This window comes from Zootermopsis nevadensis, unplaced genomic scaffold (assembly GCF_977971745.1).
Source record: "Zootermopsis nevadensis isolate Lab colony 2312 unplaced genomic scaffold, Znev_1.0 Znev_ptg000010l, whole genome shotgun sequence".
NCBI classification, from domain to species: Eukaryota; Metazoa; Arthropoda; class Insecta; order Blattodea; family Termopsidae; genus Zootermopsis; species Zootermopsis nevadensis.
Window position 1 is genome coordinate 13,712,361 of NW_028259142.1, and position 17,544 is coordinate 13,729,904.

General features: G+C 34.6%; 3 protein-coding genes across 6 annotated transcripts; all 3 read right to left on the bottom strand.

Annotated features, from left to right (window-relative positions):
• Positions 1-60: 60 nt before the first annotated feature.
• On the bottom strand, positions 61-1,989 carry LOC147874258 (anaphase-promoting complex subunit 15B). Its single transcript, XM_087346063.1, has 4 exons — positions 1,824-1,989; positions 1,394-1,453; positions 415-601; positions 61-311 (listed from the first exon to the last, which is right to left on the bottom strand). Exons 1-3 carry the CDS (start codon positions 1,944-1,946, stop codon positions 434-436), a joined length of 351 nt encoding a protein of 116 aa, XP_087202189.1. The 5' UTR covers positions 1,947-1,989; the 3' UTR covers positions 61-311; positions 415-433.
• On the bottom strand, positions 1,824-14,577 carry LOC110841498 (uncharacterized). Of its 4 annotated transcripts, none has more exons than XM_087346059.1 (10): positions 10,141-14,577; positions 9,467-9,583; positions 8,081-8,228; positions 7,067-7,197; positions 6,379-6,538; positions 5,767-5,929; positions 5,119-5,335; positions 4,568-4,768; positions 3,586-3,732; positions 1,824-1,887 (listed from the first exon to the last, which is right to left on the bottom strand). In XM_087346059.1, the coding sequence occupies exons 2-10, from the start codon at positions 9,566-9,568 to the stop codon at positions 1,882-1,884; spliced, it is 1,275 nt and encodes a 424-aa protein (XP_087202185.1). In that variant the 5' UTR covers positions 9,569-9,583; positions 10,141-14,577; the 3' UTR covers positions 1,824-1,881. The 4 variants fall into 4 exon arrangements, with proteins under 4 accessions (XP_087202185.1, XP_021942810.1, XP_021942809.2 ...); XM_022087118.2 differs by having other exon boundaries at positions 1,824-1,923; XM_022087117.2 differs by lacking the exon at positions 1,824-1,887 and having other exon boundaries at positions 3,165-3,732; positions 11,664-14,577.
• A 153-nt stretch (positions 14,578-14,730) lies between these two features.
• On the bottom strand, positions 14,731-17,511 carry LOC110841469 (uncharacterized). The gene is made up of 3 exons (XM_022087049.2): positions 17,120-17,511; positions 15,736-15,921; positions 14,731-15,253 (listed from the first exon to the last, which is right to left on the bottom strand). The coding sequence occupies exons 1-3, from the start codon at positions 17,165-17,167 to the stop codon at positions 15,020-15,022; spliced, it is 468 nt and encodes a 155-aa protein (XP_021942741.1). The 5' UTR covers positions 17,168-17,511; the 3' UTR covers positions 14,731-15,019.
• Between the last annotated feature and the right edge of the window lie 33 nt (positions 17,512-17,544).

Consider the following 17,544-nt stretch of genomic DNA (forward strand, 5'->3'; position numbering starts at 1 on the left):
CCACAGCATCAGACATTTGACAAGTAAATGGTGAAATCTGAGTGTGAATGAAATATCTGCTTCTGTATGCAATAAATGAATGTTTATTTCACTAAACTCCCTTAAAACTTACTCATAGAACTGCCACTTGTAACAAGAAAAAATACTGAATAGAAGAAGAAGAAAGGATTGCAGTTTGCTGTTGTACTGCACAATTTTATCATGTTGATCACCTGACTCTCCAACATCATTAAATGGGGCTGTACTCTAGCAATTAAAATCTTCTGAATTAACTTGCAATGTGTTCCACCCATTTGGCCCTACCTTGCCTCCTATAATAAGAAAAAACAGTGAAATATTGACAAGCAGAAATATATATATAAAACAATCCTCGACTCACTTTATTAACCAGTTCATATGTAACAAAATATACACCTGCAAGATTTCAACTTGTTCATCTGACACCATGTCCTGAACCAAGACGGATGCTTACATCCACAGGAGAGTCCCGCTCGTAGGTTACCTCCATGTCTAACTCATCATCATCTTCATCATCATGAGTGTCACTATCATCATCATTATCATCTTCCTCTTCATCATCTTCTTCCTCTTCCTCAAGATGCTGTAACATTTTTTTTCTTCATAAATCCAACTACATGAAGTTCACTTTCTAACCATAAAAACACAATTATGAAATTTAAAATTGAATATACTCATATGCTATATGAAAAACATTACTGAAAAAAATTAAAAAAACTAAGTGATCCCTGTTGTGGGTGTTTTAGTGTGTCTGAAATCTGTGACATTTTAATCTAAAAAATTAGGGTATAACTACTGGTTACTTGGACATGTCAATCATGGCACTGCATTATCTTGATATATTAGTGTATTCTTGCCAGACAAATAGTGAAATTAAATGTTTGAGATATAAACATAAAAAATACATGTCTTTGTGAAATATTTCAAACACATTATTAACCAACTGAAATATTTTTATCCTCTTTCTTTTACTTTCTTGCATATTTTGACTCCTTGCATGGCAATGTGTGACACACTGAAAGATGTAGCTAATAAATTATCTCAACATGCCAATTAAATAACAATTACTTAAAAAGATATTATACTGATTTCTTTCTGGATCTTTGCCAACATCTATCAGGAACAAAATTAAATAAAAGTTAAAACAGGACAAATGAGCATAATTATGTACACCTGATTCCTAATTAGGGACTTCATGGTTCAGTTCTGTGATATCTTTCGTGGTTACAAGCACTCGCTGACAGAGTTGTATAAAAGTACAGGTAGCAGGAAAGGTAAATTGGAGGTGATACTGCATTAGCCTCAAAGAATATTTTAAAAACAAAGCTGGAACTAAAAACTATAATTATTTTTTATTTAACATCACTTAAAATACCTCTGATGCTGTTTTTCCAATAGGAATCAAGTCAGAATCTTCCTGTGCTATAGAGTTCAGCTGGAACAGAGCAAGTAAGGCACATATCACTATGAAGTTCAACGAAATGTACATAAATAGTGAACTTTAGAATTTTAGTTCATTGAGAATTAAAAATTCTCTCACCATTCACTGCCTGCACTATATACAGCCTTATAAACTGACCCCACCTCCTACCCACCTTGAAAATGCAACTGCAATGTTTGCCGAAATTTTGGTAAACACCAAACATTTGTGGCGGCTCTAACCCGAAGTTGTAAAAATAACAGATGGATTTCAGTTCTCTGAATGACTGCACCTCATTCAAGCATTATCATTTAATCATGTAGTCTCCCACCTATGCATAATTACCTCCATGCCCTTTCAAAAGATGCATCCAATTCAAACTTACCCACGTTTGATGTTCTTGTTCCAGCTGCACAATCTCATTTTCATCGTCGCAGGGTCTGTCAACACTAAACCACAAGGAATCGGTAATTTTAGGTGTCAAACTAGGAAACAGAGGAACAGGCATGTTCACTTTATTAATGCAGCAACCAGAATAACATCACAAATTTACTCACATAAATCCTGCGTAACGTACAAAGATCATACAAATCACACAGACACACTCCGTGAACAAAATAGAGACTACAACCAATAGTAAGTAGGCTGCATTTCTCACGTGTTCCCTGACAAATACAATATCCAAAAATTAACATTCTATGATCCGTGAATTCACACTGTACCAACCTAATATTACAATATGTCCCTCGAAGTAAAGCTTTATAATTGCAATTACTGGATTTCGTACGCGATCTGGTATTTTTTATGTGAACTTAGATGCGAGTACACTCAACTCGTTGAACGTTTTGTTGAATTTGTAATTTAAAAACAAGTGAAAGCGTCCATCTTAGTAGGCCCGATTTCTTCTTACAATACATCACGGATTGGTGTGAAATAAACCGTTATGAAATAATTAAACATTTCTTTTGCTGTCCGTTAATAATCTCTTTACTGGCAATGGCGATTACTTAATGCACTAAATAGTTGCCACACAACGATGAAACGTCCAGAAAGCTAAATTTCTGGAACCCGCCGAAAAAATTAAAGTCCTAAGAAAGGTTTCACGATTTTTGAATGGGCATATTTATGGAAATCAAAAATTATACTGAAGATGGCTGTCTTCTGGGTTGTTACGCTGTGTAGTTTGGTAGAATCCTAAGACTGCACTTCGATATAGAAGGAAGGGGGAGGAAAAAAAGAAATAAAAGGTAAACTTCTACAAGACTACATGGCACAACAACCCAGAATGCAGCCATCTTCAGACTCTGCCGTGAAAACCTCTAATGCTACAAAAATTATACTTATGGTTGGGATCCATATATAATCATTTTGTACATACTTGCATAAGAATCGCATTATAATTCTAATAATTCCCAACATTTAAAGCACTCTGTGAATGAAACTTTGATTTCTTAGTTACTCTAAAATATATGAATCTTGCCAAATGTGATTTTTTGAGACAAACAATGTCACAGTATTCCAGCTTTTTCTCCAGTATCTTATGAATTCAGAATATCTGTATAAGTTATATTTTTCTGTTAAAGTAAAATATCAAACGATTTGAATTTTACACATAAGTATTAAACACTTCAGATGATTTTGCTTGAGAATCTGATTCCTAGCCCATAAAGCTTACTACTTCTCTTATATTTTCAGACATTACTTGGAAAAAAAAAAATATCAGCAATATAAAGGATGCCTATTTAATATGGTTACAAGAGAATGTTTTAATCATTTTACTGGACACAATGTGGCTGAGCTTGCCTTTAGTTCCCTACAATCTTGCTTCCTTAAAGATGAAACCAGACAGAAGTGACTTCAACTTTACAGCAACAAGATATGACAAAAAACATGTAATGTACACACTTATTCTTCAGACAAAAACTGAAAACCATAATACAATCCAGAGAGCACAAAATGCACAATGTTTTGTAGTTTTGTGTGAAACTTCATACACCAGGTTCTGTGTGTGTCTTCTCTCTCAGTATATAAACATTAAGATCATACTGACTGTAATTCTGCAAGTATTTAATATGTTATTCAATAAGAAATTCATACAGAATAAACTATTCATATGCATTTACTGTTAAGAAATTCATGAAATCTACTTTGTTTTGAATGGGTGATCGTGTTGGTCGACCAAGATCCTTTCTGCTACCTGGGCGGACTTTTATTTCCAACATGGCTGGCCCAATAGTTTCTTGAAGCCACTGCACCCCACTCATCAAATCATTTGCAGTCTCTGCTACCTTTCCCTGCAAGTTGTCACATGTATAATTAAACTGATAATGAACAAAAATTAGCAATATTGTGGTAAAGATGGTGATGCTGCTGCTGCTGCTGCTGATGATGATGTAAAATAAAACTAATGTTGTTTATGTGTCTAAGCACCACTTCAAAAGTGTGTGGGAAGCAGAGAGATAAAGCTCCATACATTGTACAGACTTCGGCACTATGGCTGCTTTACATCGGGGAAAATCACTTCATACCCATTGAATGAGGCCCATAGTACTGATGCATGTGATGTTAACATCAAAGTTATAAGAGATGCATACCTCCAAGAAAAAAATAACTAATTTCTTAAAGATGCGTGTAATTTTATAATGTAATTCTGGTATAATTTATTTTGTTTCTCAGAAAGTTTGGCTACGAATAGAATTAATATTAAAAATGTTGATACGAGGCTCTTACTCAGCAGAACTTACGAAAGAAATGAAAAATCACAAACAACAGCACCATTCTTGAAACAAATTTGCACACAATTTTTATTCCATCTGCAAGTACTAAAATAAATATGTTAACTGTAACTGCTATGTAGTCTGTGTGTTTATGCCATCACATGCACAGTTTTACCCCTCCACCACCAGAGAATTTAAAGAAAAACAAACAAACAAACAATAGAGTGGTGGATATGGTAGTTTATCTAATCAATATTGTCATGTGCAATTTTTCTCTACAATTAGTGCAAATGACACTGTCATTTAAGAGCTAGGAGAAGATTCACAAACTTTCTGCTAATATCTTGCAATAGAAGTGTTAGGACAGTTTATTATATTGGTATGTCTGAAAAACAAAATTACAATGTTGTACCTGAGTGTATCCACTGTTGACAGCAATACCAGTAATACGGAATGTGCAAGAATTAAATGCTGCTGTTTGCTGGCCTCCAACAGAATCATGAGCACCATTATTAAAGACAATGTGCTTCAAATTTCGAGGTCTCATCTGGCCAATTATTGACAGTGCTCCCATGTGCATAATTACTGATGCATCACCATCCAGGCAAAATACCTGTAACACGAGAATACAGGAGATGATTATAGTGTTACAAAACACAATAATATATATATATATATGTGACCTATAATATGGCAGCTTAGGTCTCTGATGATTGAGGCAGCAAGCATGACTGAAACATTGGCAAACTTCTACCAGACTACACAGCACAACATCTCAAGAGACGGACATCATGTTTTGAAAGTATTGTGTTCATTGTAATTTTATTATAGAAAATCTTACTAATTTATTTAGGTTCTGTATCTGTGACTTACATGACTAAACAGTGTAGTTGAAGGGCATAACTATATTATGCACCAACTGAAGGTTGTGACCAACATTCACACATCTTTATAACCACATACTTGTCGTTTAGGTTTCTTCAGTGCTATTCCCAGAGCAATTGTAGATGCATGTCCCATAGATCCAACTGTAAGAAAGTCCCTTTCATGGCCTTGTTCTCGTGCTACTCGATGCTCAAACAGCTCCCGAGAAAGCATTCCTGTTGTGCTGACAACTACATCACTGTCATGAAGTGAGTCTACAACCATCTTAAGGGCCACTTCTCTTGACAATGGATATCTGAAAATAAAAGAAGAAAATAACAAACTATCTTAAGATCTTGCAAAAATAAAACAAAATTAACACTGTGTTCTCCAAAATGTGGAGTACTATATAAAATCTCACAAAGATTTACAACATTTTGAAGAAAATTCTGTAAGAATGAAACATGTTAATATGGAGCATGAAAATTATAAGTAACTAAGTTAACAGAAAGAAGGCTAAATTAGGAGGAGTGAAGATTTCTAAAGTATGAAACTTCCTGAACTTACATAAATAAGAAGCAAAATAAATGAGACTGAAGTAAATACAAGAGGGGGAAGACACTCTACAAGTCGCATATTTTTCCAAATTCATTCTTTACTATTTTGCATACCTTATTGGCATTGATGTTTATTTGTTTTAGATACAAACCTATTGTTGCTATGCCAGAATTAATTTATGACACTTACTCCGAAGTTGGTCTTGGACGTTTATATGGTAAAAATGTCTGCCTCTTTACTAAAAGTGCATAAGGACTGCTATGGTTCTCCATGTACTGTTTTGCTGTATTCAGAGCATTCTTGGCTCCTTCAATGTAATCAGGCAGTGGCGAAAATGGGATATGTAGTGTGTCTGAGAGAGGAAAAATTACATGGCAGTAGTGCATTACAAAGAAATAATTCAACAACCTGAAAAAACAAATATATCAAGGGCGTGCAAATTGTGAAATGTCCTATTCACCAAATCTGTGCATTTATGTGTGAAAGAAAGAAAGATTAATATTTTCCACAGAATTCACAAATATCTGCTTTGATAAATTCAACACAATTTTAAACATGGGTCATACACAAGAAAATGATACAAAGTTACTATGATGAAGGCAGGTGGATATATACATTCTGGTACAGAATCAGTTTCGTGGTTTTGTAAGTTAATATCAACTTGATTTTCAACAGGCATACTGGTTTGACTGAGAAATTTTCTGTTACAGTTACATAATTTGGTATTTAGAGACATTTTAATGAAATCATGAGTCAGATATAGGAATGCCCAGTAAGAGCAATATAACAATATGTACTTGCCCAGCAGTTGAGATGTAATCTGCCCCTGAAGCATATGTTGGGGCTCATCACGCTTTCCTGGCTCTCCTCTCCAGCCAATCAGCAGTAGCATAGGCACTGAGTATACTTCTGGGGCAGCAAGTGATACAAGTGGATTCACAGTGTTGCCTAATCCAGAGTTCTGGATGGTAAGAATGACACTTGTATTTGAAACATATCTCATTCAAATCTTGAACACCCGGTGACAGCACAAATCTTTGAAATTACATTCAACAAATTTAAAGCATACAAAACCTCTACTTAAGCAATAAGTAGTTCCCAAGAAGACAATAAATACTAATATTAACAACAAGTCTGAAAAGGTGTACTCTTTCAAGTACACCAACATTTCAAAGGTGTTCTTCACGCCACTTCACGTGCATTGTTCTTGCACTAATGTTACTGAATCATTCCAACCAAACAAAATTAACCCTGCCCATCAGGAGCACCTGCAACATTTAAAACTGCAAGCAGTAAAAGAAGTTATCTTGACTGGGATGTGAATATATGACAATCTTCTCTCACACCGAGTATGCTTGATGTGGTTTGCTTTCTTACGATTTTGAAATAAAACTCTGAATGTTAAGAAATAATATCTCACTAGCTGAAAATGGTTACAAACTCTGTTAAGTTGAATAAGTCAATTCATATTAAATGAGACAAAAATTACCTGGAGGTAAACAAGGCTGGCATTGCCTGTTGCAAGATGATACCCAGCTGCTAAACCAATAGCATTGCCCTCATTTGCAGTTATTATATGATGGGACTCCTTCTCATTATAAGCAACGTATGCACAGAAATCTGTAAAAAAGATTAAGAAGTCTGACAATATAACTTGAGCCACCACCAATTAGTAGCAAATTCATTTACATATACATGATGCAATATAACAATGTATAAAATTAACTTGATTGTGAAACAAAATATTAAGAAAAATAACAAATTAAACAGTGATTAAAATAAATGTCTTAAATATGAGGCCACAGATGCCAGTAAGGATGCATAACATCCTGTTCATGACAGTCATCATATGTGGCAGCAAAACATAGGTGCTAAGATCACAAGATCAGCAGAGAATAAAACATCAAAGAAGAGGTTCTTGTGGTTAATATTAGGAATTACACTGAAGGGCAAAATAAGACATGAAGAAATATAGAAATTATTACAAATCAAGAATGTGGTGGAAGACATTATGCAATACCAAAGAAACTGACCACATTGAAAGAATGTTCCCTGGATGTTTCCCATGCAAGGCAAACTATAACGTGCCAATATAAAAGATGTGACATGGGCCAAGCAAAAGCTATCCCACTGGCCTCAGATGAGATTTTCTACCCAGTCCTTGTTAGGAAAGAACAATTTTGTTCTGATGTGTTTTATTTAATTTATCTTATAAGGAATAGTCCTGTCACAAATGGGAAAGAAGTAATAAACAAGACTTGTAGAATGCTTAAATGAACTACTGTAAATAATAAAGAAAAGCAGAAGCGTCACTTGTGCATTAGATCATATATATATATATATATATATATATATATATATATATATATATATATATATATCCATTATATTTAATCCACTACTAAAAACTTACATTAAATGGAACTCTGTCTGAAATGGATTCCATTTTAAATAAGTTTTACAGTATTTGTGAAACATGGTTGAAAGATATTTTTCTTGTTACCTTTAAGTAATGAGTCTGGGACACCACAGAAGAAACTTATACCAATATTACGTACAGCCCTGTAGAAGTCGCCAGGATGTAGAAAATCTCGAACAAGTTCTGTCATGTGACATGCTTCTAGATTTTGCTTTATTTGCTCTTGCACTTGCTGAAAGTATGTAGAGATATTTAATTTTGTATGCATTACTTGCATAAAGTGCATGAAATGGGCACATAATGGGCTGACCATGTGACTGTAAGTGTGCCTAATCAACTGGGACCCCTGGTCAAGTTAATCTAAGTTTGGAACTTGCCAGATCAGGGGCCCCAACAGATTGTTTTTTTTCTTCTGTCATTTCATCTGAAGTAGAACCAACGTCTGAAACACTGTGGTTCATAAAACATAGATGATGGATAAGTCCACGAAAACAATTTTACACAATAGATCTTAAGCTGAAGAAATATGTTTTTATATTGCCTGCAATCTATCGATATGCTTGTGTGAATGACGCTGATAATAATGATTACACAGCATAATATAATTTTTTTATTTCTGCTAGAAGCATTGAAAATTCAATATCTGTCAAGAACACATGTGGAAACTGTATATCCTGGTATGGATTACATCTTTCCAGTCTTGTTATTCTTCTCAAAGTATTTTGACAATAATCAACAAAGTAAATAAAGAAACTATCAAACAAACAACTAAGTATGTGAAGCAGTGGCCTTCACGAGAAGCTGACAGTTGCTCAGTCAATATATTTCCTGCCTTTTACATAATACAAAGATTCACTATTGTGTTCATAAGATCCCCAGCCACTGAACCCTAACATGAAGAAGATTCCAGTCAATATTTATTAGTTATAGTTTATGTAATAATGCTTTTCAGTAGCTCAGACTACAAAGCATCAAGATGTCTATGATGATGTATGAATTGGTCATTCAATCATTCATAGGACTAATGTCAGGTCATTAGATTTTGCTCACTCACATTTAAAAAAACTATACTGAAACAGTGCAGACTTGATTGGATATGTCAAGGAAAACAGGCTATAAATAATGTGATTTTGAGAACAGAAATACTTAATATTAAGAAATGAAATATAAAAGTAAAACAGTAATTTGTCCAGTTGTAAATTATATTAGAATACAGCACTGACTATAATTAGTAGACTAGTATATGTTAAGGTGAAACACTGCTATGAAAAAAATGATGGTCATTAAGTTCATACATAGTGGCAAAAATTTTCTAGCAGAGGTTACTAATATTTACTCATTTATCATCATATAAGCAGACACTTCCATGCTCTGATACACATTTCTTTAAAAATTTTAAAGTTAATAAATATATACAATGCTTATACTAAAGCATGAGTCATCATTATCAGAGAACACAAAAACACTTACCACATCTTGTATATCTGCAGGATTTCCAGTGCTGAATGGATGGTGGGAAAATCTAGTCTGAAGACAACCTAACAATGTGCGTCTTAATAGAGCAGGTGTCATCTCCTGGCAACCTGTCTGTTATAATAAATTACATTTATTATCAAGGGTCTATGCATATTCAAATACATATGACTGCTAATTTCCAAGGTCAATTCTTTGACCTCACAAGCTTTAAGCCAGACTTCTGTAAACTTGGGCTCAGAATTTGTTTATATGAAACTATACTTGTAACATTCCAATCATGTTTTCTTATATAACAAAGATAAAAGGATGCATCATTTCTAAATGCAGATAATAGAACTGTGATTTTTCTTCAGTTAAATTGCATAAAAGTAAATCTATTCCTTCTTTACACCATGGAAACATATGGGGTAACAGAGGTAAAGCTCCGTACATTCTTGACCTGAGTACTAGATGGAGGTGGTCATCTTCACCCCTGTTGAAAAAGCCCCAAGTGCCCATTGGACAACTTGCTGGGTGGGCCCCAGAGCTGCTCTGGATACAGTGGTGGCAAAGAAAAACTCCCTGCCCTTGTCAAGAATTGAATCTTGGTCAACCATCATATATCCAGTCACTTTACTAAACCATCACTCACTTTTGTTCAGAGTATTTTCCAGAAATTTCTAACTCACCTGAAGTTTTAAGATACCATCTGGCTTTTCACTTAATATCAGTTATTTAACTTCCTCCTACAAATGTATGTTCAGTCTATGTTACAAAATATTTCTTAACACTGTAAAAGAAATGGGTATGTAACATGTTTCTGTTGACAACTACTATCAGAGTTTGTGTATCTGACTGGTCAAAGATCATTTCCCTGTCTGCTGGGCAGTCATGGACACTTTAAAATGCTTTAAAAAATGTGACCATGATGAAAAATAAGTAATAATGTTAAAGAGTCAAAATACAAAAAAAAAAAATTGACAGTGGAACTACGGTTCCGGAGAATTTGACGTAAATAAATCTATACGGAAAGGAAGTTTATATATTGGCATTAATCTAAATATTTCCTTTATACATGCTTTACAATTGAGATAAGTTTGATTAAGACATTGCTTATTCAACTTCAATTAGTTACGCTGGAAATGGGTCTGTGGTAGCTGAATGTAATGTAAAGTAATGTAATGTAATGTAATGTAAGGTAAGGTAATGTAAAGTAAGGTACGGTAAGGTAAAGTAAGGTAAGTTAAGGTAAGGTAAGGTAATGTTTTATAGGTAACAACAATGCTAAGTAAACAGATGACGTTTCCTAGGCAACAATAATGCCGAGTAAACAGATTACGTTTCCTAGGTAACAATAATGCTGAGTAAACAGATGACGTTTGCTAGGTAACAACAATGCTGAGTAAACAGATGATATTTCCAAGGTAACATAATGAAGTTTGACGTTTCCTAGGTAACATAACAATGAAGTTACACTTTTTCGTTCCACTTTTTGCCGAATGACACTGACCCTAAAGTATAGACGTATTTATGTCAAAAAAAAAATCGCTACAGAAATCTATGCTATATAATCTCAGAAAGTCAAATAGAATTGTGAAATAAGCTGAATCAATCAATATTATGATACAATGTCTGCCTTTATGAATTACTACAAGAAATTGTTCCCTGGTGTAGGCAGTAAGAAACTTCACAAGTGGTGGAGTAAAATACAGGACATAATAAAGAGTAAACTGGACTCACACAGCTCTTGCAAACTTGGCAATAAACCTACATGCTCCTTGAAAGATTAACTTTTTAATAAGTGCCTATTTGCTTCTCAAGGACTCTAATCCATGGAATTTGTGTTATCAATATTTCATTGTGTGTATAATTAATTCAAATAAATATACAGGGATGTCAGAGTGGAGGACAGTCATCAGATTTCAAAAACCTCCAGTAATAGCCAACCAACCACAAACATAGTTAACAGTGTCTCCGATTTAATATTAAAAAATCAAATGTTACATTGTAAGAGTTATGTTCTAGTAGGCAAAACTGTTTCTTTGCCTCCTTAATGGGTTTTATTTTTTGGTGTAGTGTACTGTCTTACTAATACCATTTACTTTGTGTGGAAAATAAGACATGTATCATAAAAAAGGTTACTAACATGTGATAAAAATAAAGATTTGATTCAGGAAGACTGACCCATATCAGCTGATACATATATACATACCTTAACCTTTGTATGCTAATCCTGCTGATAAAATGTTCTCTCCCGACAAGTGTCTTTAGGGATAATAGGCCAGCATCTCAAACTGGGAGACAATGACATATCTTATCTTACTGACCTTGGCTTGGCTCCTATTCAAATGCTGGGGAAAGGTCAATGCCATCACATGATAAAGCAAGACAAATCATTCATGCTAGAGGTATAAGAATTTTAACAAACCTATTACCACAATGAAACAATACACATCTATATTCTTAACCAATAAAAATGGGAATTCTGAATACTTATTTTCTTTCACATTCATACACCCATGCCCCCAAACCATAAATAAACAAATCCACCACACTATGAACACACAGAACAGTAGATGTAAGGTTCCATGCATTCATAATCTTAGCACTATACAAAGATGAGTGGTCAGCATCATGTGCATATTTATTACAAGAAGAGATATGAATGAGCTATATAGTCACCAGGCTCAGTGGTTCTCAACTTTACTTGATTCAAAGACCAGCAAAAAGCAAGAGAAACCAGAGTTAGTTTTCTGGATAATTGTCATCTGTCTCACATTGTATAGTACAAATAATAGCTTGCTAATTACTAGCATTTCTACATAGGTATACTTCCAGTAAAACAAAATTTTAAAAGTACATAATTAACAGGCACCTTCGTAAATGATTTTTTTCCAAACAATCATGACTTAATCTTAATTGTTCAGGAATAAACATACTTCACCTGCATTCTTCTCTGATTATGTTAACAGAATCATATAAATACAAAACTGAATATACACTCAGCATGATGCACTGCTTGCAAGATTTTCAACTTTTTAGGTATAGTCACTGAGCATAGGATAAAAACAGCTTATAAATTATTTAAAAATCTGGGCAGAGTGCAAATATATGGAATGAGAGTAACAAATCTAAATTTTGTTCACAAAGAAATTAAGAAGCAGATTAAAATCTTGCTACCATTCAGTTAAGAATATTTCATCTTTTTGATTCCTAAAAATACTAAACATGAGGAAGTTAGGAGGAGATTAAATTCTGGAAATGCTTGCTACTTCTCAGTTCAAAATATTTTGTCTTCCCGTCTGATTTCTAAGAACCTGAAAATTAAAGTATACAAAACAATAATCTTGCCTGTTGTTTTGTATGGGCGCGAAACATGGTCTCTCACTCAGAGGGAGGAACGCAGATTGCAGGTGTTTGAGAATAGAGTGTTGAGGAGGATATTTGGGCCTAAGAGAGAAGACGATGGGGCATGGAGAAAACTGCATAATGATGAGCTTAAAAATCTGTACTGCTCCCCCAGTATTGTCAGGGTGATTAAGTCGAGAAGAATGAGGTGGGCTGGGCATGTAGCGCACATGGATGGGACAAGAGGTGTGCACCGGGTATTGGTTGGGAAGCCTGAGGGGAAGAGACTGCTGGGGAGACCTAGACGTAGATGGGAGGATAATCTCAGGCAGGATCTATGGGAGATAGGAGTTGAAGAAGACTGGATATTGTTGGCCCAGGACAGGGTCCGGTGGAGGGCTTTGGTTAATTCGGTGATGAACCTTCGGGTTCGGTAAGCCATCTAGTTAGTTAGTTTATATCCATTTTATGGGCATGATATCTGATCTCTGGTCCTGAGGGAAATGGAGTGTTACATTGCATGAAAATGGGGCATTGAAGAAAATATCTGGATTGAATAGAAGCAGTGACATGGAAATTTGGAGCTCTTTACCAAAAATTATCAATGTGATTCAAGTTATTCACAATATGACAACTACATGAAAATTGGCACTACAGAATACTAATGAACACGTAGCAGCAAATTTGTCATCATGAACTAAGCTTCTATGTTCCACACATCTTCCATACAATAAAATAAGGGGGGGGGGAGGCTACTAGCTTACACCACCAATCTGTTTAGCATTTACTATGGGAGTATGAGTGGAAGAACTCACAACTAAATTGTTTATCCTGACATCCATAATATGCATTTCACATAATCTAATGTAATCTCTTGTTTTGAAAGAAAAAATAAATTATAAGTGCCTGAAAATAAAATGCTAGGAAAACATTTGGACTCAAGAAGGATGAGCCACATGTGCACTTCGGAATATTACAGAATGAAAAACACTTTATACAGGAACCTATGATGAACTGGGCATGTATATAGGATAGGAAGGGCAAGTAATGCATACAAAAAATAACTGAAACTAAAAACCTGGAAGACCAAGAAGGAGATCAGAGGGAAACATTAACATGGCTCTTGCAGATGTCAGTAGGTAAAATGGACTCAGAATTGAATCCAAATGCAGGTCTTGGTATGTGCAATTTTGCATCTTTGGGTTTGCGACCACAGAGTTAGATGTCTGTCATCCATTCAACAAATTACCATCACATATTCTATACACAATCAATTTATAAAAAGTAATAACCAACAACTTGTCGAGCAAAGTTTACACTGACTAGCAGAACACTAGCTTTCTCTCGTTCTGCTGTCAGTTATGTTCAAAAATTTCTACAGCATAAAATTTGGAGTATGATGATGACAATAGTGGCAATGTCAATGGTAAACACAATACTAAGGAAACAAACCATCAGAAATTTGTGTAGTTGCTATGTTTGTACTTCAAAATATCTTTATATGAAACTGCTCAATGTTACTAAAGAGTATGTAATTAACAATAATACCTTGAGAAGATAGCATATGAGACTGCCTGGGCTGTTTCTCAGTGGCAATAATGTGATGAAGATGGTACAGTAATTCTATACCTACATCCCAAAACACTACTTACATCACAATCTTTTAGTGCACTTTCAATAACCGAAATTTAAAAAAAGTAATTTTGCCTTTATTACCTGAACAAACATTACTTCAGAGACAAAGCTGCAGAATCATATAATACATGCAACTGCTCCCACATACAAAGTCTGCAAGTCGACAATGTTGCTAATACTAACAAAAATAAAAAATCAACAGGATAACTCTCTCATTCAAGAGTTATCCAGACATGCACAGGATATAATGGATGTGAGGAGGGGAATTCTCATCTTTAGAATGAAGCAACACAAAACAGAATAAAACAATGATCTATGATCTCAACTGAATTCAGTTGAAAATGTTCAAAATTTACACAGTAAAGCTCTGAATATTTGAGTCAAACTAGGAAAGAAAATCACATAATTCAGTTGACCAGATCAAGGCCAGTCTTCAATTTACATGTAGAATTTGCATTCTCTTAGTCTCATAATAACAACAATAAAGCGTATAAGTCAAACATACCCAATATGTAATGCATATTATATTTCCAATATTCAAACAATATAAAAGCCTTGATCAAACAGAAGTAGATTAAAATGCTATTATTCCCTCCATGATGTGGAACCAATTTTTCTGTTTATTTCAGCAAGAATGACAAAACACTTGAGGCTATTCTCAGGAGAGATTGCTGATAATGAAATATCTTTCTCCTCATGCTCTTTCTCAACTGAGACCTTCTTTTTTCTTTTTCTCTTCAGTTGATGCTGGCCATCTATGTAGTCTCCTTTTCTGTGTTGCTCACCAGGGATGTCACTGGCATTCCGACTCCGCTTTTGCTTTGGATAAAAATACACCATTTAAATTTTAGGGTTTTCTGGATTTTGGATCATTGTGTAGAAGAGATTTAATACAGACAAAATAAACAATAAAATTGTCCAACTTCATCAATAACTGAACTTCTTGCTTTATTCTAATCAATCCTCTGTAATCCTCAGAGCTCATTGTTAACCTTTTGGACATTTTAAAGGGTAAAACTAGTACGCAGTACACAAAACTGAAATGGCAAATCCTACAATATTAAAAACACTGACTAAACATGTGCAAACAAGCAGGCTGTCTTCTACTAGCAGTAAAAAGACTGTTGACAGTAGTGCCACTCACACATGGTGGTGAGTCAAAGAACCACAAAACACCTGTTTCAAACATGACTAGTGTATGAAAAATCCACCATAAAAATTTTTGGGAAAAGATTTTGGGATGTCAGGCATGGGTCCAACAATGTATTCTGAAACGTTTCTATCCTTCTAAACACAATTACCTTTTTTGTTTGTTTTTCATACTCCAGGGCATCATAATAATTTGGTTTTCCTCGCTTCACTCTCTCTGTTCGCCTACGCTTGGTAATACCTTCATCCCGCACTTCTGCTGCTTGTGCTGTAATGACTGCACGCCGAGCAGAAAAAAAATTATGCCCACATGGGCATGCTTTACATGCTACTGGCAGCTGCAAAACATAGCATACCAAGCAAATAAATTCATTATTATTTATGGTCGATTGTAAAAACAATCCTATGCTAAAAAGCTGACAAGTCAAATATATCAAATTATGGAGCAATTGCTCTTTTAACAGGGTTTTCTAAAATATTTAAGAATGTTATGCACCATTTAAACTGCAGTGGCATTTTGTTTAACAAACAGTTGGTTTTACAGAAGACCTATCCACTAAGAAAGCTACATACAGACTCACCTATTTAAAATTATAAGCGCTGAATAACAACATTGATGTGTCAGAATCATGATCATAGTTTTTACAACTTAAAGTAATTTCTTATGGAAGACATTCAAATGTTAGTAAACCATTTACATCATGTAGGATTTGAGGTTTTCATGATGGTGTGAGTTTAGATTGTAGTCTTGAGGGTTTATGCACTATGCAATCCTAAGATTCTACATCAGCATTTCAGAGGAACATGCTGGAGATAACAGGAATAACAGCTAACAGAGCCACAGGAAGAGGATGAGAGATGGAGCCAAATTCATGCACACACTGTTATTATCTAGTTAACTATAACTATATATGACTAAAGAATATATATATATATATATATACTAATGATGAACTGGGAAGGTTGGAATGAAGCAGCTGTTGCCTAATTTAGGGCACTATTTTGGCATTTGCCTTGAGGGACTGTGAAAAACCATGAAAACTGGGGACAGGTGATCTCCAGGCCAAGATTTGAAACATAACCCTCAGAAACACCAAACAACAGTGCTAATGACTAAGCATTGACGTTCTGCATGCAGTCTTTTGACACCTATTTTGTATTCACTACATTTTCAATTGGGTTTCTAAGAATCCTTGTCAACTGATCAATTTTAACGTGGGGTGGGGTCAGAATGTGTTGAGCAAAATCCTATTTTTGATACTTATACCAGGAAAATAAGAACAACTTGCAACCTGTGCTTCCTCCCCATCTTCATAAAATATCATGTAACTAATTTTGACGGAATTCTGGGATCACAGTTGGTGACGGTTCCATCAACAAAGTGAACTTTTTATGAAACTTACATTAAAGGCAATGTTACATTTACTCAAGGAAAATGGTATAGGTCGTATTTATTGCTTAGATTGTTTTTCTAAACATATGACGAAACAAATGGCACTATACAGTCACGTTAACGAGATAACACATTGTACTAACCTGTTGGACACATTTTGGGCAACTTTTTGTAATCATCTTTTTGGGCATTCTGATAACTACATCACTAAAAACAAACCACACCAACCAGGCACAGCCATCGTTCACATTACGTTTTTAAAGCCTACGAAAATTTTAAAAAAGTTATTTCTCTGTTTAAGATACCTTTACCCCAATAAAAAAATTAAAGTTTAAGCCAAAATCCTTTCATCAAAGTACCCTAAACAGATCTTTATGCACTACCTTCTCACAACCTACGTCATAACAGAAACTGCACTAGCTACAGATTGTATTCCTTTTCTCTTTGATATTATTCTATGACAGCCGTAATTTAAAATTCCAATAGTTCCATAGATGAACAATTAGAAGTAAGAACTTATGATTTAGCTACGGATTGTCTGCACTAGAGCTAGCAGACTACTGCGGAG